The 27396-nt window shown below is 31.9% G+C and overlaps 1 protein-coding gene across 1 annotated transcript; it reads left to right on the top strand.

Annotated features, from left to right (window-relative positions):
• Nucleotides 1–21637: 21637 nt before the first annotated feature.
• LOC143619661 (protein MICRORCHIDIA 6-like) lies at nt 21638–26977 on the top strand. The gene is made up of 19 exons (XM_077091541.1): nt 21638–21937; nt 22019–22093; nt 22195–22229; nt 22341–22419; nt 22878–22967; nt 23059–23134; nt 23230–23308; nt 23407–23541; nt 23623–23721; nt 24188–24280; nt 24368–24514; nt 24603–24694; nt 25119–25171; nt 25270–25381; nt 25458–25747; nt 25843–25895; nt 25987–26042; nt 26187–26229; nt 26760–26977. Exons 1-19 carry the CDS (start codon nt 21661–21663, stop codon nt 26856–26858), a joined length of 1983 nt encoding a protein of 660 aa, XP_076947656.1. The 5' UTR covers nt 21638–21660; the 3' UTR covers nt 26859–26977.
• The last annotated feature ends 419 nt before the right edge of the window (nt 26978–27396 follow it).

Below are 27396 nucleotides of genomic sequence, written 5' to 3'. Positions count from 1 at the left end.
AATTAAGTACTTTCTCTCTCTACGAAGAATGATTTGTAACACCCCGGCTTAAGCGAAAACGCCCGAGTGTGACATACAGATTGTTCAAAACACATGTGGCACTATTAAGTGACAATATTATCATTAATTAATTTACAAGTCAAGTACACGAGTTTGAAACAATAATACAAGGAAAATAGATACAACTAAGCAGTTTGCTAATTGGTTTAAATAACCTAAGTCTAGTATCTTCTCCATGTGCCATCTTCTACTAATTGTACCTGTAACATATATATAAAATACGGTCAACTAATTGAATAGTTTGTGAGTTCACACAAGTTTTATATAAGTACATAAAAATCATGCAATTCCATGAAACTTGTGAAAATTATAACTACTTCATATCCAGGCGGTAACAGCCAACGTACTCGGATCGGGGGTCCCTTTTCCACTCATAACAAAGTGGTCCTAAGTGCAAAGGGGGACGTATGATCATACTTATTGAGGCAACCACTTGAAATTGAAATTAACGCGCATAAGCAAGTAAACACACAAGTCCATGATATGAATCGCAGTTTTGTAAATGTCTCGATAAACCATTGAGTAGATAAGATATATATAATACCCCCAAAAGTAATAAAAACGTTAAAAGGGGGTGTAAGAAACTCACATTGAAAACGAAGATAAACTTGGAAATGAAAACCGAAATCATGATAACGAAACCAAAGCAACCGAAAGTGCGTTAAAAAATCCGAAACGATTGAACTTCTCGAACTATAATTAAAACAAAAACAAAATCTAACTATCGGGATTGAAAAAGTTATATATAATTGGTCAACGGGATATTGCATTATCTCAATATATTTATTAACATTTGATGGCATTTTATAATATAATATTAGTTTTAGGTTTTAACGAAACTTAACGATTTGTTAACATTCTAACTAAATACTAGAACGAAAGTTACAGTATTTACGGGTCATCTCTCGGAAAAATACTTATGTTGTTGAACCAAAGTTATCGACTTAAAGTTTAACATTTAACGAATTAAATAGTAACGGAATTATAAACTAATTTTAACGGTCTAACGAAATATATTATTTAAATATTGTTTAATTAATAATTTATTATTATGAGAACTTAAATAATTATGGCATACGAATTTTAACGGTATAAGATTTATCCCGAAAATCATTATTTTAGCGGGTTATCAAGTTAACGAAAAGGTAATAATAAAATATTATAATATTAACAGTTTAGCGAAACGAATAATATAATATTACGGGTTTTACGGGACTTAACGAAATATTAAAAGTTTGTTTTTGAGGGATAATGATAAATTTAATTTAATAATAATTTTATTTAATTTAAAATAATTTTATTTGATTTAAAAAGATTTTTAATAATTTTTAACGATTAATATATATATAAGAAAAAGGTTTTTCAAAAAATATAAACCAAAAAAAGCCTGACCCGGGTTCGAACCCTGGTCCTTCTGTCCATTCACCAGAGAACAAATCATTAGACCAAGCTACTTGGATGTTAAAAGATCAGATGGAAAACTACTTAAACTAGTATCAAAAGTTCATCTTCTTCATCTATAAACCCTAAAATCAAATTCTCCAAATCGGTTCCATGTATGGTAAATCAAGTTTAGGGGTTTTGTTTGTTACTGAAAAATGATTCAAAATCATATAATTATCACCTGGTGTTGTATTGATTTGACAAAGAACGACGGCTTGCCGGAGACGGTCTTGGATGAACGATTATGATTTACAGAGAGTGATTTATGTTATTTTGATGTTGGTTACAAGTTTAGTTTGATTTTTAAGATCTATTTATAGTGCCAATTGAGACATAATAGATTAAATTCGTTATTGTTATTTAAAACGGATTCCGGTAGTTAAAGGAAATTACGGATCAATTAGCTCATTTTTTTGAATGTTAAAACATGTTATGGACGAGGATTAAGGGTTCATGCTAAGGTCTAATTCCGTTATGAATAATTAATTATTAAAAGTGGATAAATTGAGCCGTTTAAGCCTCGCAGGCGCCGGAAATCCAGCCACAGGAGGGCTGTCGTGAAAACGAAAGAGGGGGGATCTGGGTTAGGGAAAAAGAATATTATTATTTTGAATTAATTACAATTTTGGTCCTCCAAGTTTGAAGTTATTTTGAAATAGGTTAAAATATAAATTACAATATAAACCTTGAAGTTATTTTGAAATAGGTTAAAATATAAATTACAATATAAACCTTGAACTTTGAAATGTAATTAAAATAAGAAATAAAATATAGATTATAGATATTTAATTATGTTATACGCTCATAGTTCGTAATCGTTTAAAAAGAAGAACTTTAAATCTTGTAGTTTGATTTTTTGAGCAAAACGAAAGAAAGAAACGAACGAACATAATTCCTCGTGGGTATTATATTAATACTAAACGATGAACAGAATATATTGAAACGACTCTTGAGAATATAATAATATATAATATATATTTATAAATAAAATAACCGAAATTTAAAATAGGTCAGGCTTTCGGGTTTGAAAAGTAACGAATGTTACATGATTACTTATTCTCACGCTAGATGGTGGTTACAAGAAGCCCCCAGCCCACCCATCTTGTTCTTCCCGTAACGAGCTCACATAAATGACAAACGACATCCGTAGCCAAACACTTTTACTAACGAAACATAGTTCTTGTGAAGTTTGCACACACTCAAGTTCACGTACTAAATTCGATGACAATTGACGCATTAATGTTCGTGGCAGCTGTTAAGGAACTCAATGTGATCTTGTAACATCAAGTTTTTTTTTTATACAAATAAAATATTTGTGGTTTCATTATAGGGATATTGGATTTTAGTAATCCATATTTTGATCTTTTGACCGACATTAATCACAACTTATTAAATTCCCTATGTTAATCCCAACTCTCACCACATTGGCTTTCACCGAGCCATTTTCTAATAGAGACTAACTCAGTTAGCTTTGGGGTGTTGATGTGGGTGCAAGTGAGCCGAGCTGAGTCCGAGGTCTACTAGGCTCGAGCTAGGCTCGTTTAACTCAGACAGAGCTTTTGTTCAAGCTCGGCTCCTCTATTTCCAACGCTCGAGCGAGGCGCGTGAGTATTTTTTTTCAAGCCATCCCATCATAAACCTGTAATCTTATTGGTGGTGGTGGTGGTGGGTAAGTTTAATTATCTGTTTTCATTTGCCCCATCGACTTGGAGAAATGATATATTTTGCTCTAAAACTAAGTGTGCTAGTTCTAGTTCGGAAAAGGCTCGGTGGAGGCCAAGAGGATGAAAGTTGGAACTAACCTAGGGAATTTCTTTAGTTAGAGTTAATACCAACTAATGGACCAAAAATTTAGATTATTAAAATCCAATATCGTTTCATTAAATTATAATCTTAAGGATTTTGAAATGGGTGTTTAACTGTAACATCCCGGCTAGAGCGGAAACTCCCAAATGTGACGTACAGATTGTTCAAAACACATGTGACACTATTAAGTGACAATATTATCATTAATTAATTTACTAGGCAAGTACATGTAACAACTCGGGTTTTTCAAAGAATGAACTTATACCTATTACCCGACCCGTCTTACGTTCGGGAAAAATTTAACAACGAAAAATAAACACGTTTATCGAGACATTATTATAAAATTATAATTGTTTATATATTTATATATAACTTTAGAAAATGAACGTTTTTAACCCGAATATAAACTTTAACCCACTATTGTTTCCATCTCAAATCCTTAAGGACTAAGAATACAATTTCTATATAATCTTTATGATCCATTTACCAAACCCATACCTATGACCCGTTAACCCAAATCCGTGACCCGTTTAGTTATCTTAAGCCATAATTGTCGATCTAAACTTAGAATCAAATCGTGTTTGTGATTTCTATTACCATTTTCGGCCTAAACGATTTCATTAATTAGGAAACAAGATTAAACATGATGCGTATTTACGTATTCTGTGAACCGACCTAACATATAACTGATTATATAACTTAGGGTTTATCAAAATTCAATTACTTGCGTCTACACCTCCTTTATAACCCGACGAACAAAACCCCTAAACTTAATTGCTTTGATTTTGGCCATAAACCTCTGTTCGAAACCTGTTCTTGCCGCCGCAATGGGATGATCGTTCTCCCTGGTTTCATTGCTATTTCAGGTAATTAAAGCTTGCAGGTTGTTCATCTAACATCATTTGACATTAGCCCTAACAGCAATTAAGCAAACATTTAACGGATTGATCAATTGCTCGTTTAGGGTTTATGTCCAATCTGGTTTAATCAACTTTTATATATATTAATTAGTTTACAAACCTTAATCAACTACCGGCTGGTGTGTGTGTGTGTGTGTTAATGAGAGAACCGGCCACTGGCGCGGGTTCGAGTCCCGGCCAGCCTATAGTTTTTGGATATTTTTATTTCTATTATTTTTAACTTATTTTAAGGATATATATTATATTATAATTAATATTAATTATTAAATAAACAATATTTTAGTTAAACCAACATCATAAGTTAGCGTTTGTGTCAAGTAATCTCGTTACAAGTTTTCGTGTATGTATGTGTGTGTGTGTATATATATATGTATATATCTTATTAATAATGAACCAACAAGTATTTTAATAAAATCTAACGCCAATATTGATGTACTTGTCGTTGAACGTTTTCATAAGTTTAGCTATTTATTATATATATATATATATATATATATATATATATATATATAACAAAACGTATTAAACGTGTTAGATTATATCATTAGAATTTCGTTAACGATTTTAAGATATAAATTTTACTATAAACTATATATTTAAACGATTATTATAATAGATCTCAACTTATATTTATTCAAATTAATTATCTGTAAGTTTGATTATGTGTTAAACAATAACTTGTTATAATTAAATAATAATAATAATAATTCGTAGAGATCAATCGTTCAATCCATAACATACAAATCATAATTGTAGCTCAATTCACATCGAAATCCTAAATTTATCATACGTATTATATCATTAATAAATCACTCATAACATTATTTAAATTAGGATTATTGTCGGTAATTCTCGAGGAGTGTGATTATCGTTCTTGTTGTAAACATTCCCGTCTAGCTTATTCGATCAGGTGAGTTTGATCATTCCCCTCTTTATCTACTGTTTTCAAACGTTTTGGGGACATATGCGTACTTATTCATATTTTCTATCTATATATATACACAAAATCGCAAATATAATCATTGTGTGAATATCAGTTGAATGTTATTTGCTAGTTGCTACATGTTTAATTGTTTACTTGATAACGTTTCGGAGAGGTCCAACATATCCCCTTGTAGAGGGTTCTCATTAGTATGATCATACGACCATCTTAGTAACCGGAGCCCGATTCGCTTGGCAAAGGTAAAACGACAACCTTAGTCATTGTAATCAATGCCCGATTTGCTTGGCAACGATTTCATTGGCACACACGATTTGGTTATATGCATGTTTGTTATGATTCGATTGATTATTATCACATGGTTGGTTTGCGCATTTATCATTTATCAACTATATATATATATATATATGCTATTATTTAATGATTCAAAATTGGTGATCATCTCACTCAACAAGTGTTGTTGACAAACTCCATTTTCTACGCATATGCAGGTTGCTTAGGTTGAAGTATGGATATTTAGTCAAGACCATAGGTTATATTGAAGACAAACTTAAAATTAATTGATTGTATTTATTTATTTGAATTGTTTTGTTGTATTTGATTATTGTGTGTACATTTAAATTAAAATAATTAATTAGATATTGTCACATTTTATTTATGATAGTATCTTTGAGCCGTGAGCAATCGGATCACGCCCCGGCATTTCCGCCTTAGGTTGGGGTGTGACAGTACACAAGTTTACAATAAGGAATACAAATAACACTCTGCCCATTTGTAAGTAACCTAAGTCTAGTGTATTCTCCGTGTGTCATCTTCTACTAACGGTACCTGTAGCATATACATAAAATACGGTCAACTAACTTAATAGTTGGTGGGTTCACGCAAGTTTTTTTTATATAAGTACATAAAAATCCTGCAATTCCATGATACTTTTGAAAATTATAACTACTTCGCATGCAATGTCCTTTCCAGTCGATAACAACCAATGTACTTGGATCGGGGGTCCCTTTTTGTCACACCCTCAAAATCCACTAACGGAGTTTTACCGTCAGAGGGTGTGAACTAACAGGATCGGAATCATTAGTTATAATCAAACCATAAAAATAAAGTTTCAAAACCATGAAAACGTTTACGGTAATTAAATGCGGAAGCGTAAAAACCATAAAATAAATGTTGCGTCACGCAGGATGACTTAAACCCAATGATAATAGTTTTAAAATAGTTTGCATAACAAAAACGTTTTCAAGCAATGCATGATCCTATACCGCGCGCCCGCCTCGGCTACCTGAGAATAACATACTAAAAGTGTCAACACAAGGTTGGTGAGTTCACAAGTTTATATAAAATAAAGCGTTCAGCGTTTTGCGTTAAGCGTTTTGCGTTACAGCGTTTTGCGTTACAGCGTTTTGCGTTACCAGATAGTGTTATGTCAATTATATATCTATAGGTAGCTAGCCTATAAAACAAGTATCACTAAGTGTTCGACACCGAAGCTGACTGTTTATCATTTGCCTTGCCACAGGTCATCCAGACCATGGTATGTGTTTAGCCAAGATTACACCCACTCGACCTCCAGTCGAGTTTAGCGTTGGGTGGGGTTTGTCAAACCCAGTAGTACTACTCAACAGTGACTCGCTATTATCCAAATATTAACCGGTTCGATGTGAATGAAGGACTTTAGTTAACGCGTTTGCCACTTAGTCTTTACAAGTGATATATAATCTATATTAACAAAATCTTAAATGCGTTTTCGGAGTATGTTATCTCCCCCAAGTGAAAATCGTTTAAAAAGTTTAAAAAGGGGAAAGTGAAACTCACTGTTTGCGAAGTATTCCCAAAATAATTCACCAAGATGCGCGTCACAGAAAAACTCTCTCTAGCGTTCTAAAACAACAAAGAGATTTTTCTAAGTGTCGGAATATTATCGAGTCTCTAGACCCGGCACATAATACCTATGCACATAACATGTTTTGTGTTTCGTTTGTGAATCGTGTGTGACTTTAACAAATGTATTTGTGATACGTTACATGTGTAAGCAATTAATTACGTGTCATGTATTCATAAAGTACATCACTAGCAATTACTCCCCGTAAGGGCAATTTGGTCAACACATAACAATTAACTAGCCATTATTCCCCACGAGGGCAATTTGGTCAAATCATGACAATCAATTAGCAATTATTCCCCGCAAGGGCAATTTGGTCAAAACATAACAATTATATAGCAAGTATCATGTTTCATGCATTTTCACAAAATTCAGCAGCTAGTTTCACCGAGACAGAAATTCTACTTGAAAGATTGTACTATCTCACCGAATATTTTCTTATATTTTTATTCCACATAGGTTTCTCACAATCATCAAATCATTACAGCAAACTCATAACAGTCAAATTCATGCGCAACAGAATGTTATTTGAAATTCCCGTTAAACGAAAAATCCAATAAATGCAAGACCACTTGGGTTAGGTTTCTAACTCAATAAGTCAACTTCCAGAAGTGGAACCAACCCAATTGGTCTCGTAGTTCATGGGATATAATATTTACAAAACAACCTAACAGCAGGTCTAACAGCTCAGCTTTGCACAACGTTTTTGTAAAATCATAAAAGTTAACTTTTACATGTCCAAAAATTGCAAATTTATATTATTTAGAAACTAGACTCAACCTAGTTCACTGTAGTATCAATAATCTCAACCAATTCTCATATTTACACCCCGTTACAGTCAATCAAACATCAACAACACAATCTGTCCAGAAACTGTTTGCATCCAAACTCAACAATTTAACTATCTATGGACCACAAATCATTCATATAACACTCTAGACTCCACAATCACTATCCATGCACATCAATTACACATTACATACATGATTAGGGTTTTTGTTTGAACTCAAATCAAAGACACAACAATTAACATGTAACAATATCAATTCTAGTTATCAAATCATCATCAATACATCATCAAATCAAACAAAATCATATGAACACACTAACATATAAAAATCGGAATCTAGGGTTTGTAATTAACCCAATAAAAGTCAAGATTAAGTATAAAGGATGCATAGGATAGTCGATTATACCTTCCTAGCACCTTAATCTTCAATCAAAAGTTGAAATTGATGGTATGTATGTGTGTGTATGTCGACGGCAGCCAAGGAGCCAAGGGGGGTTCCGATCGGGGTTGTGTAGGGAATGGGGTAGAGGTTAGGGTTAACATATTATAAATAATAATATGTTACACTTTGGCCCATCAACTTCTAAGTATTACTTATCTAGCTTAAACTATCTTGTTTACATCTTGAGTTAGTGTTTTAACCAATATTATCACATAACACATAAGTCTAACACCTAATTATCACATAATTATTGTTTTAACGTTTTTCGTTTATTCACCAATCATTTGCGTCAACTCGTTTGCGTTTCGGTGCAATTCCCGAAAGACTACACATGTAGTAAGTGTTAAGCGTCATTTAAACCCTAGTTTAAATGTAATGAAGTGTGCATTATAGATTCAGTGATCTTAAGTTTGAATTGACGGAGTTGAGTTAACGGAGTTAACCTGAAATTGACGATTGTCACACTTTTCCACTCATAACAAAATTGTACTGAGTGCAAATGGGTGCGTATAATCATACTTATCAAGGCAACCATGAGCTAAGAAAATAATCAAGTAAGCACGTAAACACGCAAGTCCATGATATGAATCGCAGTTTTGTAAACGAATATAATAAAAAGTTGGGTTGGATATGATATATATGCTACCCCCAAAATGTAAAAATAGTAAAAAGAGGGTGTGAGAAACTCACCTTGAAATCGAAGATAAACATGCAATGAAAGCTGAAAACGAAACCGAAGCAATCGAACTTCACGAACTATAAATAAAATAAATACGAAAATTTAAAGTCTAACTAACAGGATAAAACGGGTTAATTATTTGTTGGGAAAAAGTAGTATTTTATTATACTTTACTATTTTATGGCATAGATTATTTCAATGTTATTTTTAAGCTTAACGGAATTTTAATGATTAAATATTATAACTAATGCTAATATGAAATTTATGGTATTTACGGTTCATATCTCGAAAATAATTATGCTAATGAATTATAATGGCTAACGAAATCAAATAAAGTTAACTTTAATGGTTTAACGAATTATAAGCTAATGTAACATTCGTTACTTTTCAAACCCGAAAACCCGACTCATTTTAAATTTTCGGTTTTGTTTTATATATATATATATCAAGTCTCGTTTCGAGTATATTATGTGACAGCCGTCATTATTATTCGTATTCGTATTAGTTAAACCAACTATTTCGTCATTTCATTGTATTCGTGTTTCACGTGCGTCGTTAATATAATATTCACGAGGATTTAGGTTTATTGTTCGTTTGCTTTTTTTTAAGTTTGTTTAATAAATGTAACTCCGATATTTAAAGTTTTTGTTTAAAGATTTAACGAGTCGCAAACTATACGGGTATAGTACGGAAAATATCCAATCTATTATAACTTTCAATGCCTTTTTGTAGCATTTCATAGTTTAAGGTCTAATATGTAAATATACTTTAAATTTCATCTTCATATAACTTAAAGTTGAAGGGCCATATTGCAAATAATTTAAAATATATTAAATAATAATATAATATAATAATAGTATAAGAAAACCCCACCCAGCCCCATGCCCACGTTTTTCCGGCCAAGAAATTCCGGCACCGGCTACGGCTCCGGCCAAGCTAATAACACCCGCAAATGTCGTTCTTTTGACCAGTTTATTTTTGTAAAGACTTTAGATTTCAACGAATTACATAAATTATCAATCTTTATGTGTTTTAACGGCCGAATATTACCGAATCAATCCCGTGAGAACCGCCGGAATTCCGGCAAAATAAATTACGAGCATTTAACAACCCACACTCCAATTAGGACTATATATAGGACGCAACTCACCATCTAAACTCATCCCAAACTTCAACTTAAACCAATATACCCGCTGTAATCTACAAATAATCCGTCAATATTCATTTTTCCGGTCACCATGGTTCACCATCATTCCGTCTCCATTACGGGTAATTGTTATATGATTTTGAATAGTTTTAAACCGATTAACTAAACCCCTAACACAATTTACTCAAACATGAAACCAGTTTGAAGAATTGAATCCTAGGGTTTGTGAAGAAGATGAACCTGTATCTTTTGTATATAAATTGTTATTTCTGTTAACATATCAAATACATGGTTTAGTCTAGTGGTTAAGCAATCATTCTATCAAGCTGCCAACCCGGGTTCGAACTCGGGCAGAGCGAAATTGTTTGTTTTTGGTATTTTTTTAACCCATTTTATTTATATCAAAAACCAATTAAATTATTTAAAAATCATAATAAATCATTAAAAATTATTTTAAATAAATAAAATTATTTGTTAGTTAATAAAAGTAATTACATAAATTTATTATAGATAAATCTTACAATTTTTCATCCCAAAACCAACTATTCCTTTTGTGAAAACCCGTCAATATTAACTTATATTTTTCCGTTAACTTTATAGCTTTAAAACCCGTTAGTTTTAATCCGGCTTTGTAAAGACAAATAAAATCCCCATGTTAATAACAAATTGTTAGATGAAATAATATTTACGCTAATTCTCTTTAAATCGTTAATATTAGTTCATTAACTTTAATTTATTAATTCCTTCACTTTAACTCGTCCGCTTTTATATCGTAAACATTAATTCGTTAGCTTTAATTTTACTTCGGTAACATACTAATAATTATTCGAGATAAAATTCCCATTTAAAATCCTATATTATAATATCGTTACCCTCATATAAGTTATAATATTAAAATAATAAACCGTTAACTCGTTAATAAAAATTCGTTCTCTTTTAGTCGTTACACTTTAAATCATTTGTTAGATGACTTATATTGTTAATTTATAATTCATTAACCTCATTTTGTTAACTTAAATTCGTTATCTTTTAATTCATTAAACTATAGTTCGTTAAGATTCCGTTAAAGCTCAAATATAATATTATAATATAAAATACCATAAGATGCTAATAAACGTTATAGTAAAATTATACATATTAAAATGGTGCAACATATCTAAAACCAAAGTTAATTTAATCCCGTTAGTTGGTCTTTAAATTTTTGTATTTTATTCTCATTTATGGTTCAATCGTTTTGGATCCTTTAACACATTTTTTGGTTACTTCGGTTTCGTCATCGTGCCTTCGAGTTATATTGCAATATTTGTCTTCGATTTCGAGGTGAGTTTCTCATAACCCCCTTTTAAATGTTTTCATATTTTGGGGTAGCATATGTATCTATTACAAATTCAAGTATTACGATTTCGATTACAAACTACAATTCACTATATGGACTTGTGTGTTACTTGATTACTTGCTCGAATTTACTTGCACGTGGTAGCCTCAATAAGTATGATCATACGCCCCCCTTTGCACTCAGGTCCATTTGTATCGAGTGGAAAAGGGCCTCATTATCCGAGTACGTTGGTTGTTACCAACTGGAAAGGACCTTACTTGCGCGATTACCCGAGTACGTTGGTTGATACCAACTGGAAAGGACTTTACTTGCTCGTTTATCACTTGTCCATGAATTGTATGATTTTTACGTATTATATCAAACTGTGGGACTCTCACCAGCTATGTTCATAGCTAACTTTATTTTATACATATGTTACAGGTGTAAAGATACACGGATGAAAGTTAGAAGACACATAACATGCTTATAGGATATTCAAAGAAACAACTTATCATTTGTTTATTTATTGTTTCAACTTGTATTATTTGATAAACTTGTGTTACATGATGATTTAAATGAAATAATGTTATTATGGTCACCTAATAGTGTCACGTGTGTTTGAGCAATCTGTACGTCACACTCAGGCGTTTCTGCTTTAGCCGGGGTGTTACAGCTAACGAAATAAAGTTTTAACAAATCAAAGTTTAAAGAATTAATATTACCGATTTAAAGTTAACGAACTATATTTTTTAGATATTATTTCAACTAATAATTTATTATTAATATGATAATGCTATTATATTTACGAAGCACATGTTTTAAACTATAATTTTATTTCCGAATTATGTTAGCGTATTAATGAAAGAAAAAGTTTGGGCAAAAGAATTATGATATAATATTATATTTAACGAGTTTTACGAAAACTTTAACGGTTATGAAAAGGTTGGTTTTTGGAAGAAAGTTGGTAAAATAAATTTATTATTATTTTTATTTAATTTAAAGAAATCTTAATTGTTTTAATAAGATTTTTATAATTTATTACAATTTAGTTTGATTAACATAATAAAGGAAAAGAATAAATGCATAAGCGAGCCAAGTTCATTTTTGATTAACTAACACTAATCTTAAATAAATTTTAATATAACATTAGGTTCTAAACGACCCGAACAAGCAGAAACTATAAACATGACATACCCGGAAAAAGAACTTAGATAATAAAAGAAGAAATCTTAAACTTCACGGTTTGACTTAATAAATCAAAGTAGATGAAAATCACCAAAATGAGATAATAACAATAATCTTTTGTAAAATGAGTCGTGAGAAAATGAGAAGGAATGAAGCTCTATTTATAAGTGAATTGAGCTAAAGGTGTTTCGATTGAATTAAATTGGTCAAAATACTTAATGGATCATAAATATCATTCAAAGCATTTAATTGATCATAAAAATTAAGTTGTAACCTACAAATTATATTCAAACACATTTATTATCGTCATAAAGAATTTTTGACCAAAATTTTAGTGTAGTAAGAATGTATTTTCCTTAATCTTTTAAACTAAGTAAAAACAATGTAACATAATTAAATAATAAAAAAATGTACTTTGGTTATGCATAAGTAATGTTATCTATGCGACATTTGAATAAAGAAAAATAATGTGTTATAAATTTTGTTTATATATATTAGTAATGGTTAATATATTTAAATAACTTTCGGAAAAGCTATTATATACGAAAATAGCATATGATTGTATGGATAACTAAATAGATCATATTGACTATTAAAATGGATCAGTTTTCAAAATATATTTACTCTTTAGTCCTTGAACTTTGAGGTGTGATCTAAATGAAATACAATTTATATAACTTGGATATTTTTATATTTTACCCGCATAGTTTACAAATTGTTTTAACTTTAAGACGTTAAACTTTCGTTGATCACACAAAATGAATTGAAAACGAAAAACGATAATCGTAAATTCTCATAATTTAATACGAATAGAAAATGAACGTACGATAAACGTAAATCATCGGAAATATAATGTTAACGATAAAGATGACAAGAATACATTAAAACGACAAACCGGGTCGGTTTAACGAATGCAAATGCAAATTTAAATTCAAATAAAATAAAAATTAACGAACGTTACATGAAACGAAACTTGAGAATATTATAATATATATGTGTGTGTGTGTGTGTGTGTATACTAGACGGGTGCCCGCACGATGCAGCGGGAAATACAGACTTTGATAATCGCGTAATACATTTATGGGTGTTTGTTGTTTTATTTGAAACCGTAAAATCGTTTGTTAGTATATTTAGATTATTCTTATTTTAAACTCAATTTATTATCAACGAACAAACCAAATCAGAACCAAATCGTTGGTAATGATTCGGTTTGGTTGGTTTCAATTTTCAACGATTCGGTTTCAGTTTTCGACGACAAAAATACCATTATTAATAATTTGGCTCACGGCTTAATTCAAAACCATCAAAACTGGACCACAAACAACTATAAATGTTATTTTTATAACTTAAAATGACAATACAATACTCAAATTAAGAGAATAAAACGCTTGTTTTTATGGTGCAATTATTTAAAAAAAAAAATATATTATCATACGAAAAAGTTATAAGCGTTTAAAAATCGTGGGGGAAGTTGGGTTAAAAGTGAAGGGACTAAGATTGTAACTATCATAGAGAAATATGTAAGACACGTAACCATCATGGAGAATATTCTCTAAATTTACATGGAGAAAAAGTTATGACATATAACAATCTTTGTAACTATTCTCTAAATTTACAAAAACTTGATTAAAGTAAAGGGACTAAGATTGTAACTATCATGGAGAAATATGTAAGACACGTGATATTTAAATGTTGAATGACCACTTTGCCCCTTTTAAGAGTTGTACCATATGCTTAAACAATTGTAAAACCCTTAAAATCCACCGTCTTAATTTGCCCATAAGTTTTATATCATATATAGTATAGATATATATATTTATAAACAAAAGCCGAAAATTCGAAATGGATCGGGTTTTCGGGTTTGAAAAATAACGAATGTTACATTAACCAGGAAAAGGCCAATTAATTTATAAGATATTTTAATGAACTTTTAAATTTATCAACGCCGTTCAAGATGTTAAGATAAGTTAATAATCGGTTGTTATAATAACATGTGTTTTGAGTCCCTCGTGTTACGGGGGTTTATTTAGGGTTTTGTTGTTTAATCGTTTTGCTATTTTATATTTTATAATAATTTGTTTTATTTTTTAACGTAGTTTTCTTTTGATTTAATAAGCATATATTAGTTTGTTACCTTAGTTGTTTTTTTTAACGTTTGGGCTCTTTCGATTGAGATGTGCATGTTTTTTAGATGTTTAATGAACAAACATAAACGAACATGAATATGTTGATTTTTTAAAACAAATAAACATGAACACATATATTTGTTTTATGAAAAAGGGGCGGTTGATGTAGGTGACCATGGTGTTTGATGCATAAGAGGGGAGGTTGACGATGGTAGGTGGTAGAGAAGAGAAATTAAATTAGGTTTTGATGATAAAGAGTTTCACAAATAAATAAGATGTTTAACCGGTTTAAAGGCTATCAGAGTTTGGTGAGACCCATGACCCATGAAAATTATTGTTTGATGATTAATGGATCATTTCACAAGTAAATGAGATGATATAACCAGTTTAAGAGCTATCTAGGTTTGGTGAGACCCATGGCCCGTCAAAAATTATTGTCTGATTATAAAAAAGTTCACAAATAAATAAGATGTTATAACCTATTTGAGGATTATCTGGGTTTGGTGAAACACATACCTGTGAATTCAGATCAAATGTATAAAAAGACTCGAGAAAAATCATGGCTTGAGAGAGTATGAGGAACAATCCAAAAGTGACACGTATGATTCTTTTTGATAAAAATTTTTATAAACAAATAATAGGTAAGTGTTGTATAATAATGTAGTGTTTATTTCAAATTACTACGTCATAAAATTAATGGGATTTACACGTTTATAGTTTCTGCCACTAGTGTAAGGTACTATGTTGTCACAATTCATAATGGGTTGGCATGTGTCGAGAGAGAAGATGCCATCAAATATATTATATAAAATAGCACATATATAATTCTCAAATCCCCTTAACGAATACGGGTGTCAAATGATACTTGAGAAAAAGAAGCAAATACAAGCAGTGAGAATTATATACTTCGATGGTGATCCATTAACTTTGGTGTTATCCTACTATATTTCCAACCGGTGGTAAACGGTGATCTCAATGGGCGGTGAGCACGAGTTACATATAGTCGAGTCAAGTCACTGGTATTAATAGGTAAAACATTTGATCCGAATTTATTAGGTATTATGTTATTCTTGAAATCGGTCTCATGCAACACCGGCCCTTAGGGGGCTGGGTGGTCGACAGCCCCTGGCCGATAACTCTCTAGGCCCAAATTGTTTTTTAAAAAATACGTATATGTATTTTTATGAAAAACAATATCTAATGTTTAAAACATAACAACTAGCTTAGCATAGTGGCAAAAGGTGTGACTTTCAACCAAAGAGTTATGGGTTTTAGTTTCATTTTAAACATATTTTATACAAAAGGGTTTTTCACAACCTAAATCATGACTAAGCATGCCTATTTAAAAATTAAATTGCTTAAACCCAACAAAATACTCATTTTAATACCAAAACATTTTTCGCCTTCGGCCCAAAAATATTTGCCTTCTCATAGCTGGTCTTTTGTTGTTCTTAATATTACTATTAACCGGCTGGTAGCCGGGAATTGACGAGGTATAAATATACGATTAATTATACCAAAGATGTTGATAAGCTTTATATATAAATATAGCGGTTATAGGACATAAAAAGCAATTGAGAACGGATTCACCATAGAAATTCTCTAGACTTCCAGTGAATTCATACGACTTCGAAACATAACTTTATGATTGTAGTTGCTAAATTTGTACAATAAATCTATATGAACTATATATAAAGTTTAAATGTCATGGGTTATGGGTTAGTACCAAGGAGACAATCACATATATATGATTGTAGTTGCTAAATTTATATGATAAAACCTATAATAACTATATATAAGTTTAATTTTTCTTACCGTCCAATTCGTGTTGGTTCACTGTCGGTCTCGATACCGTCGATATTGATCGTATCTGCGTTGGTACACCGCCGCTAGGCACACGTTTCTTTTTGTTACCGTTGATACCATCCGGTTCGTGTTGGTTTACCGCCATAACACGCGGATTTTTTATTTTTAAACTAGGTATATGTTGTGTATGGGTGATGCCATTTTTTCTGGATCCGTAACCCGAGTCCACATCGATGGTGCAACGCATGGGTTTTTTTTTTTTTTTTTTTTGTGTTGACTATTTTTTTGTTTAGTTATGGTATTGTAACCAGATGTGAATCTAATCCGCTTTAATTCATCGCCGCAACACGCAAACACAAACTGTATTCACTACATATAACAGTCAAACAACACTAGCGACGCACCCTAATTGTATAGGGACATAGGTAGCAAGTATCACTTGGTTAATTAGTTAACTAGTTGTTAAATCACTGACAGTGGTTACAAAAGAATATAGATATCTTCTACAGTGGCATTATCTTCATTAACCTAAGTTTTTTAATTTGTCACCGAGTTGGAGGGCACGCACAATTTGATTGTCGTGGAAGACATTTTTAAGGGTTTCCCAAGCAAGGCAAGCCGCGCTCCCGGGTTTCATGATGGTGTTTAATAAGTCATTCGAGATCGTTCCATAGATCCATTGTAAGACAATGGCGGCTAGCCGTTCCCAGTCATCCACGGCATGTGAGGTCTATACAATGGAGTCCACCCTTTGTGTGACGACATTCTTACTATACCTATCCATTTTGACCAGCCCAGGGGACGATTGTACACACACGCACACACACATATATTAAATTTTATCCCATCCTTTCTTATAACCATAGTCACGGCTCTTATTTTCGTACTCTCATGTCACCATAGCTTTGTTGCCACGCATCTTGTCACCACTTCTATGGCTTTCTATTCGTCTTCGTTTCTTGCCGTCACAAAGTTTCTTAATATTTAAGTTTTGTAGTTTTTTCTTCAATATTTTATATTCTTCGTATACTTTACTTATTTTTTTAGTCTGGAGAGGAGTATCAGATAAAACAACACTAGTTAAGGTTTATTGTAATTATCTACGCTAGAATATATGATTTGATTATGTTTCATTGAAATGATCTTTGATGTATAAATACACAAAACCACACACACATACATAAGGATGGAATTTAAAGAGAACTTCTCTTAAAGAAAGTGAACTAAGAGAATAAATAAAAATTATTTTTAACTTAAAAAAAAATATTTTCTAGTTTCTTTTTCTTTCATCGTCTCATCCTCTAATATGTTGATATTGCTCCTTAAAAAAAATGTCGATGTAAAGAAAAACTGTCGATGTAGTGCATATGTGCAATAATGCGTATTGCATATATAAAATAGTGTTTTATTGCATCTAATACGACACAATTTCATTATGCAATTCACATTATTGAATATATGCAAATAAAACACTTTTTCTTGCATGCAATGCACACTAATGCATATATGTAATACAACACTAGTGCACATATGTGTTATATAATATAACAATATTGCACATATACAATACAAAAAATTTCATATATGTTATTGAACACTATTGCACACATAAAATACGCACTATTGCACATATGCAATAAAAAATGTCGATGTATTGCATCTGTGCACTGCAACGAGTTTTTTTATTATTATTTTATTTTTTATTTTTATTATTTTTATAGTGAAGAATAATAACATATAAGAATGGTAAAAGAAAAAAAAAATAAAAATATTTTTTAATTAAATTAAAAATATTTCTTTAGTAGTTTTATAGTTCTCTCTCTAAATATGAGTTCTCTCTTGATCCTCTTCACACACATACACACACACACATATGTATATTAGAGCATTCTCAATACATCCATCAAAATATGAGAGGAATGTTTTTATAATTTAGATAGTGGTTTTGGGTGTTGTGAATGAAGAAGAGAGAAAGTGTTGCGATTTTTCTGTATATTTGAAAAGTTCATGTATCACCCTATAAATTTTTTAATATTTTTGAAAATGACTGTGAGTGAAGGAGAGAGAAAAAATAATGATAATTGAAAAAAGAGTATTGCTTAATTGAAAAAAATATAAAAAAAGTAGTGAATTTTAGTGTAATTTAGAGATAGGGATGGTGAAGAGAATGAGAATGCTTTAAAAGGTTTTATTTACTTTTATTTATTAGGCAATTACTATACTGTTACATTCTAGCTCCTATCATAATGCCATATTGTAGTTCATGCTACTGAAGTCGTAACTTCTATCACCATAGGCTTGAGGTCACACCTCTTGCTGCCATATCTATTATCCAATGTTGATGTTTGCCGCCATAAGTATTCTTTTTGTACAATGGGTTTGTTTTCTACGTATGTTTTTATTATTATACTTAAATACTAGTTGTTTTCAGCTTCAATCTAAATATTCGATTATTCGATCTTTCCTCGTTAGAGTGTTATGAAATATTAGAAAGATTATATTATATTAGTTAAGAGTTTAAGTTTATTGTTATATCATTTCTATGGTTAGAAATTCCAACATAATTATGTTTCCTTGGTAATTATTATCATCGTACCACAATAAATAGTTGATAAATTATGTATAATCCTCTATGAAATCTCTATTGATTTATACTTTACTAGTTGGGGGCCATGCAATACGGTGGGGTGTGCGCGAAACACCACATTGAACGCATAATTGGTGTCACTACATATGTCACCTGATGAGAGGTTGCACGTAACCTGAAAATGAACGCACAACTCATGTAAAGACAGTATGCGTGTAAGCGAAGATTGGACACGCGTAAGTAGTGCTGGAATGCATGTCATCGGCATTAAACATGCTTAACCAACACCGTACACGCAATTCAAGCCGATTACTAGTGTGGGGCGCTTACCAAGATTGAGTTGCGCATGTTACTTATTGTTGAACACACGTTTATCAGCCTCGGTGCATATAAACAATGGCATCGTGTAACCAATAACGAAAATCAAGAAGTAAAGCTATAATATACAGTAATTTCAAATAAATCATTTTTAAACCAACTCATTTTGGCACGAAACCCATTATGACTCAACACCGTTCTAACCTGATCCCTTTCGTCTCGGACCCGTACCGACCCGAACCAAATTAACCTTTTTTTTGTATTAACCTGTTCTAACTGGAAATCACGTGACATGTTAACTTTTTAAAATTAAAAAAAGTATGACAATATCATACTCAAATTAAAGAGAATAAAATGCTCGTTTTTATGGTATAATTTTTTTAGAAAATATTAACGTATGAAAAAGTTATAGCCGTTAAAAAATCATGGTATGATTGGCATTGAATAGAAAGTATATACATAACTATTTTTTAAATTAAAAAAAAACGGTTAGATTTAGAGACCAATATTATAACTATATTTTAAAAAATACGAAAAGATTGGGCCGAAACCCTAATGGGCCTGACTAACATGAATTGAAAAATCTATCGAAGTGAACGTATAACCGGGTATATAAACTTTTAGAGATTGCATTTCCCACGATCTCTAAAAGTGACATCATATTTGCCTCCATCTTATGCATGCCTTTACCTTTTCTCCATGACACACTCTTCCGCCGGTGGTTAGTTGACCGGTTGCAATCGACAATCAGACCTTTGGTTTCCATTGCATGCATCCGTTGATTTGAAACCCTAATTTTGCGTTTCCCCCATTTTGCAGTGCTTACGTCATCTCTCACATAAGCATATCATATATTGGTATCTGATCTTTCTTTATTGGTGTTTTGTTGAATTGAATATATAATTCGGTTTGAACTTGATTATTTCTTTCAATTTTTGCGATTCAAAAAGGGGTAGCGGCCGCCAGCTTGTTGCCCGCTTGCCTTCTGTTTCGATGTAATCCAATAAACAATCAATAAATTTTAAATATGAAAGAATTTTAATTAATTTGTGATTTTTCTAATTGTTAATTAATTATTGATTGAGACAATCATTTTTTTAGGAAGGTATTATTTCCATAATAAGATCATAATTATATGAATTATGATTATCCCTGGGCTTATGGCTTAGTGGTAGCCAGGTTGCTTTTTACTCGAGGGGTTTTCGAGTCAGACTTAAGAGTATTCCTAGCAGGTCCTTCATATATTGTCTTCGTAATACTGTGAGTGGATTCTCTGTATTATATAGTGTAGTTGTAAGTGGTTGTGAGTGGAGCAGAAAGATAAACTTTTGATGATGTGTAAATTTGGAGAAGCACTATTCGCTCTATAATTTTTTAATGTTTATCGAAAGTGGTTGTGAGTGGAGAAAAGAGAAAAAGTAATGATAAAATCATAAAAAAATATTATTTTAATTGAAAAGATGAGAGAAAGGTGGTGTTTTTAGCGTAATTATAGACATGAAGATAGAGATTCTGCTGGGAATGCTCTAAAGCGTCAAATAAATAAGTGAGGACGGGTGAAATCCCGTAAGGCACTCTTGGGAAAAAAAACAGTTTGCATTATGGTTATAAAATCAAGTGAAATAGTAGAATATTTTCAAGACTTGGGGTCTTATGGTCTCAAATTCGAAACCTGACTCAAAAGGAGTTTTGCTTTCCTTCTTGATGGTGTTTCTGAGTGAGTCAGGTCTAAAACGTCAAAATTAGCATGGACGGTGAGACGTGAAGTAAAAATAAGTATGGACGGTTGACATCACGTCTCTGGAAGACTCACTCGGGTATTGGGGGTAGTTCCAAACGCTGCCAGACCAAAATTCTTTCATCTTTGACCATGATTTTGACTTTTACGGCTTTTACCCAAATTTAGTCATTTTGATTGATTTTGTTTCTTCTGGGCGCTACCAATAGCTTATGTAGACATTTTAGCTTTTATCGACATTTCTATTGGGTACGTTTGTTTGTTTGATTATGTTGTTTTCTTTGTAAAACGCGTGAATTATGAATTTCATTAATTTACGCGTTAATTTAGTTATTTCATATCAGTTACATGCTGGTAATTTCAGTTTCCAAGATTTGACAATACCTTCCAAATTCAAATTTTTCTATAAAAGGATGTATTTCATCATTTGTGCTTTCTCTCTTTGTTGGTTTGCAGTGTATGAAATAATATAGATGGACGTTGGTGCGTTTTTTAGTGATTATGGTCAAGTTGAAGGGGATACAACCGCGGTTAAGTTGGAAACTGATCCACATGGGGCCCGATATACCCAACAAAAATCTAAGCATTATGAAGAAAACAGTGGCACTAGTGTGTTGGATCAAGAACAATCACCACTAGATGATGCAAATCTTTGTTCCACATCACCAATTTGTGCAGCACCGCTTTGTAGACAGTTTTGGAAAGCCGGGGCTTACAATGACGATCTTACCCCTAAGTCCACAACCAAATGTATTGATTTTTTAGTAATATTATTTAAGCTTATTATTTTGTGTATTGCAGCATTTTAGTTTAATGGTTGTTGCATTTCAGTGGGTTCTAGTTATCTACATATACACCCGAAGTTCCTTCACACGAATGCTACTTCTCACAAATGGGTGTTTGGTGGTATGTTGTATTTTGATGATCTTTTAATACTGTCTTTTGTTTTATTTAATTGCAAGTTTTTACATGTTTAATAATTAAATTCTGTTAATTTGCATCTGCAGCAATAGCAGAGCTTATTGACAATGCTGTGGATGAGGTATTGGTCTTTATTATTCCTATTGTTATTATTATTGTTATTATTATTATTTTGGGAATTGTATTATGATGATCTTTGATTCTATGTTTTGCCGTGCTTTGTGTCTTGTAGATACAAAAGAATGCAAAATTTGTATATATAGACAAAACAATTAACCCAAGAAATGGATGCACAGCCTTGCTAATTCAAGGTAGCATTTCAATTAAAATGCATATATAATATATAAAATGCTTCAAGGGTTTGAATCTCTTCTTAACTCTAAAAAGTTTTAAGAACTTCAAGAACCCCTAATAACCAATCATTTTATTTGTTTGTTTTATATATTTAATATTACTTGAGGATAGTTTTGTCATTTTGTAATATTATGATTCGTATCTGTGATTTTATGATTACATATATGTAATTAAAAAGTTAGCGTATGTGTAACAGTTAATTTACATATATTTAATAATCATATAGCACAAATAATACATGACAAACTATCCTCAAATAATATTAAATATTTAAATAAATAGATAATAAATAAAATGATGGTAAGACTTTTCAAAGTTCTTAAATTATTTGGAAGTTCTGAATAGATTCAAACCCTATATATATGTATATTAAATATAGGGTTGTGACGCTAGGCTTTATTATTGCTTAATTTAGATGATGGGAGTGGGATGGACCCCGAAGCAATGCGCCATTGTTTGAGTTTTGGTTTTTCAGATAAGAAGTCACAATTTGCAATTGGGAAGTGTATGTTTTCTTGATATCCGATCTTTTTTGTTATCTTTTGTTGTTTATTTTGTCCGTTCATTTTGATTGGTTGACTTGTAGACGCGTTCAGATGGAAATGGTTTCAAGACCAGCACAATGAGGCTTGGAGCAGATGTGATAGTTTTCAGCCGTCACTTAACCGACACGTTTGACTTTCAACACCAATAATACTTCAATTTATTTATTATTTATCAATGTGCATTATAATTATATTGTAGTGCTTTGTTTTTGTTATTGTCAGGACATTAACCCAAAGTATTGGTCTTTTATCATATACATTTTTAACCCGAGAAGGTTATGACAGGATTGTAGTACCAATGGTGGGAATTCATTTCTTTTAATAGGTTTTTTTTGCTTACAAATGAAATGTATTTGAAATAACACATGATAATCAATCTAAAGTGTTCGTAAACTGCAGGTTCACTATGAGTATAATCTTGTGACTAAAACTTTTGATCCTCTACATGCTCAAAATAATGAAAACCCTAATTCAAACCTATCTGTCATATTGAAATGGTCTCCATATTCTACAGAGGAGGAGCTACTGAACCAAGTAAGTATGATTTAGTTGACATTTGATTTTGTTGAGAAATTTTAATAATTACTGAAACATAACAAGAATTTTGATGTGTAGTTCGAAAATGTTGGTTATACTGGCACGAAAATCATCGTATACAATTTATGGCTTGATGATGATGGTAATATGGAGCTTGATTTTGAGTCAGATCCTGAGGTTTAAATCCTATTTATTCTCTTTAATAATTCCAAACTACACACACATGTTTTGTAGGGACTAGGGAGGGTTCTAAGCTTAAGACATTTTTTTCGAGAACAGAAACAACATAATGAATCATTCCTCTTGTCAATTCAAAATACAAGAAAATGGTTGAAATGCAATGTTTATTCATCTTTTCGAACACCCTAAAAATATAATTCGTTTATTTATAAAACCTCCATATTTGAAAATCATGTGTATGTATATTTCCTACACTTGTAAAATCAAAGAAAGAATGGGTAGAGGTATATAAATATTAGTTTCCAGTTTTACCTTTTTCGTTGAAGCAAAATGAATATGTCAAACGGTTATCGCGGTTCTCTACATACTAATGGTATCGGAAAGAACACTCCCTATACGTATATGTATATGCATGTATGCATACGCGTATATCTATTTACATAATTACATAATTTTGCTTCAGGACATTCGTATTACATGGGACGGAAATGGTAAAGCAAAACGTATGGCAGCAACTGATCAACACATTGCTAATCGCCTTCGTTATTCTCTCCGTGTAAGGTTTTACAATTATATTATGCATATATATTCTCATTTTTATTTTATTCACATAATATTTCTAGACTTGTTGATCCGATGTCAGGCCTACCTATCCGTTTTGTACTTAAAATTACCCAGCAGTTTCGCAATCGTATTGCGAGGCAAAGTCATCCTTTATCATAATATTGCTACAGACCTAAAGCACCAAGAATTTATCATGTATAAACCCCAAAGTGACGGGTGTGCTGAGGTTGTTTTAAGTTAACATATAGTTCAATATTTCATTTTCTTTTATAAATTTTTTATTTTAACATGGTTGAATTTAATTATCATTTTAGGGTTCAGTGGTTACAACGATAGGATTTGACAAAGATGCCCCAAATGTAAACGTTCATGGTTTTAACATCTACCACAAAAACCGTTTGATACTGGTAAATGAGTCTCATCCTTTTTCACCTAATTCCAAATTTGCATTTCCTTTCTTTAGATGTATAGCAAGTTTTAGGTTTCTTCCTTAAACCTAGGAAACAACCAACATTGTCCTTTATGTTCAAATCTGTTTACACTTTTTGTCCTTTTCCATTGATGGGTATTAGTTTTTTCCGTTAAACGGCCAAAATTCCCGCATGTGCAAAGCATGTAATTGGATTTCGCAGGGAAACTAACGCCCATTAGTAGAAAGGATGAAACATGCAAATAAGTTTGAACATAAAGGATGGTGTCTATTATTTCCTTAATTTAAGGACGAAACCTTAAATTTGCTATACCTGAAGGACATAAAACGTATTTTACTCTTTTATCTTAGTTCAAAATTTGAATTGAAAATTTGGTTACTTTTTGCCTTTTTTTTAATAACCATTTCAGCAAGTTGTAGTTATAGGTGGCAGCCGAGGCAGAGGTGTTATTGGTAAGATTTTGTAGTTTATACACTTTTTTTTAATTAAAGAAAATAAAAATTTATAACATTATATATTTATAGGTAACAAACCAAGTTGTTTGTTGTAGGTGTTCTCGAAGCAAATTTTATTGAACCGACTCACAATAAACAAGATTTTGAGAAAACCTCTCTTTTCCAAAAACTCATGACCCGTTTGAAAGAAATGACGTTGGAATACTGGTAAGTGGTAAAACAATTCCTTAGTTATTTAAAAAAAAGGTTTCTTGATTCTAAATTAATATAAAAAAAACTTCAGGCAGTATCATTGCGGGCTGATTGGGTATCAACAGGGGTACGAGCATTATCAACAGGGGTATCAAGCCAAGAAAAAAGCTCGCCCCCCATCAGTTACCCCAGGATCGTTTAATTCTGTTCATCAGCATGTTGAAAGTCAACCTAGCTTTAGGAAAGGTTCTTCTGATGGCGGGCCTGCTAAACAAGCACCGTTTATAGCTACAGTTAATAGCAAGGCTGCTTTTTATTCTAGTTCCTCGATTTTTAAACCGGTAGAATTAAAAAAAAGCTTCCTACCGGGTTTCAAAGAAGGTAAGAAGTGAATAAGAAATAAATAAATAATATAAAAGATACAGTTTTTTAGCTTGTTTTATTTTATCACTTACGGTTTGTGATTGTTTTTAAAGGATCGAATTTGAAAAGGAGGTTGGGAGACGAAGATGCCCAGATGGGGACCCGTGTGGTAAAATATTGAAATTTGTTTTATTTGATGCAAAAACGTTGAAAGCTATTTGTTGGGTTTATAATATTGTGTGGTTATTCATGTGTAGGCTGATCTGGGAAAGAATGGAGCGGTGATAGATGAAAACAAAAGGCTCAAAACTCGGTGGGTATTCTTATATATTCATCTACTTATTTATCTGTGTATATTTCACCATTTTTTTTTCTTCAAGAATCATAGTGATATTTTGATTTTTCTAGTTGCAATAACAACTTTGATGTTTCTTAGTGTTTTTCTTTCCTTTTTTAGATGCTTGGAGTTTGAGAAGGCAGAAGAAGAACTTAAGCACAAGGTATCATATGGGATTGAACTATACAAACACCACTGATATGTCATATGGGCCATGTGGTCCGTTTGACATGGAAAAAATGGTCATACAGGTTGCATAAAGGGCAAATCAACGGCCTGTATGATGTTTTTACTAACAAAGAAATTACTGATGTGACCATGACAAAGTCATGACCCGTATGACCATTTTTTGCCCTATCAAGTGACCCGCATGATGTGACAGTGTGCAGACTTGATTTGACATCATACGGCTTGTATGCTGTCTTCGTTAGCCCAATACAAAAGTGCATACGGTGTTTGTTTTGACCCAATGGGTCAATTTGGGTTGGGTTTTATCACTTACAGGTCTAGTGGGTGATCTTATAAAAAGATGTTAAAAACTGGGCTGTGTTTAGGCTTACCAATGACCAACCTATTTACCCCCTTTGACCAGTTACCCGAGTTTGCATCGTCTGGGCTTCCAGCTATGTCTGCCTTTGTTACCAATGAAAATATGAGAGTTGATTGATGGTTCATGTTATGTTTGAATGACAGGTTGAGCGGCTTAAAGTGGAACTACGAGATGCCAAATCAGAGTATGCTCGGTTGTTGAATGAATTGCAGGTCTTGGAGATTATGAAGCGGGAAAACTAACTAGCCAGTTTTTTGATTAGATGTTACTAGATGTAAAGTTGTGTGCTTTATCATGGCTGTTAATTGTTTTAGGCCTTTTAGGAAATTTCTTTTGTTATCTGTTTCCATGCTGCATTTTGTGGATCAGGAAATATTGAATCTCAGATCTTGAAGGTGTGGCACTAATGGTACCAGATGGCGTCCAAACTGTAACTTTTGACGTTTGCAAGGCTCATAACTTAACTATGACGATGCCGGGTAATTTTGATCGTTTTGAACGCATTTCAAAAAAATTCACTTAGTAGTAACCAAGTTTACTAAGTGCCGATTAAAGTCACTTGAAAGTTTTATCTCATTACTCTATTCGTATATGTGAAGATCTTATGTATATGATAAGATCTTATAAATGTTAAAAAATTTTATAACTAATAGGTGGTACATATTTGGATGTTCCATGAATTTTTATTTAAGACTTAGCCTGCATCTTCCCTTCTGCCTCTAGAATTACTTATGGATGTTCAACTTCAATTTACACAAATATTGATGCAACGCAATCGCT

The sequence above is a fragment of the Bidens hawaiensis genome, unplaced genomic scaffold (assembly GCF_021521415.1).
Source record: "Bidens hawaiensis isolate Kalapana, Puna unplaced genomic scaffold, B.hawaiensis_p1.1 tig00002477_1, whole genome shotgun sequence".
Lineage (NCBI taxonomy): Eukaryota > Viridiplantae > Streptophyta > Magnoliopsida > Asterales > Asteraceae > Bidens > Bidens hawaiensis.
This window is presented reverse-complemented; position numbering and strand designations above follow the sequence as displayed.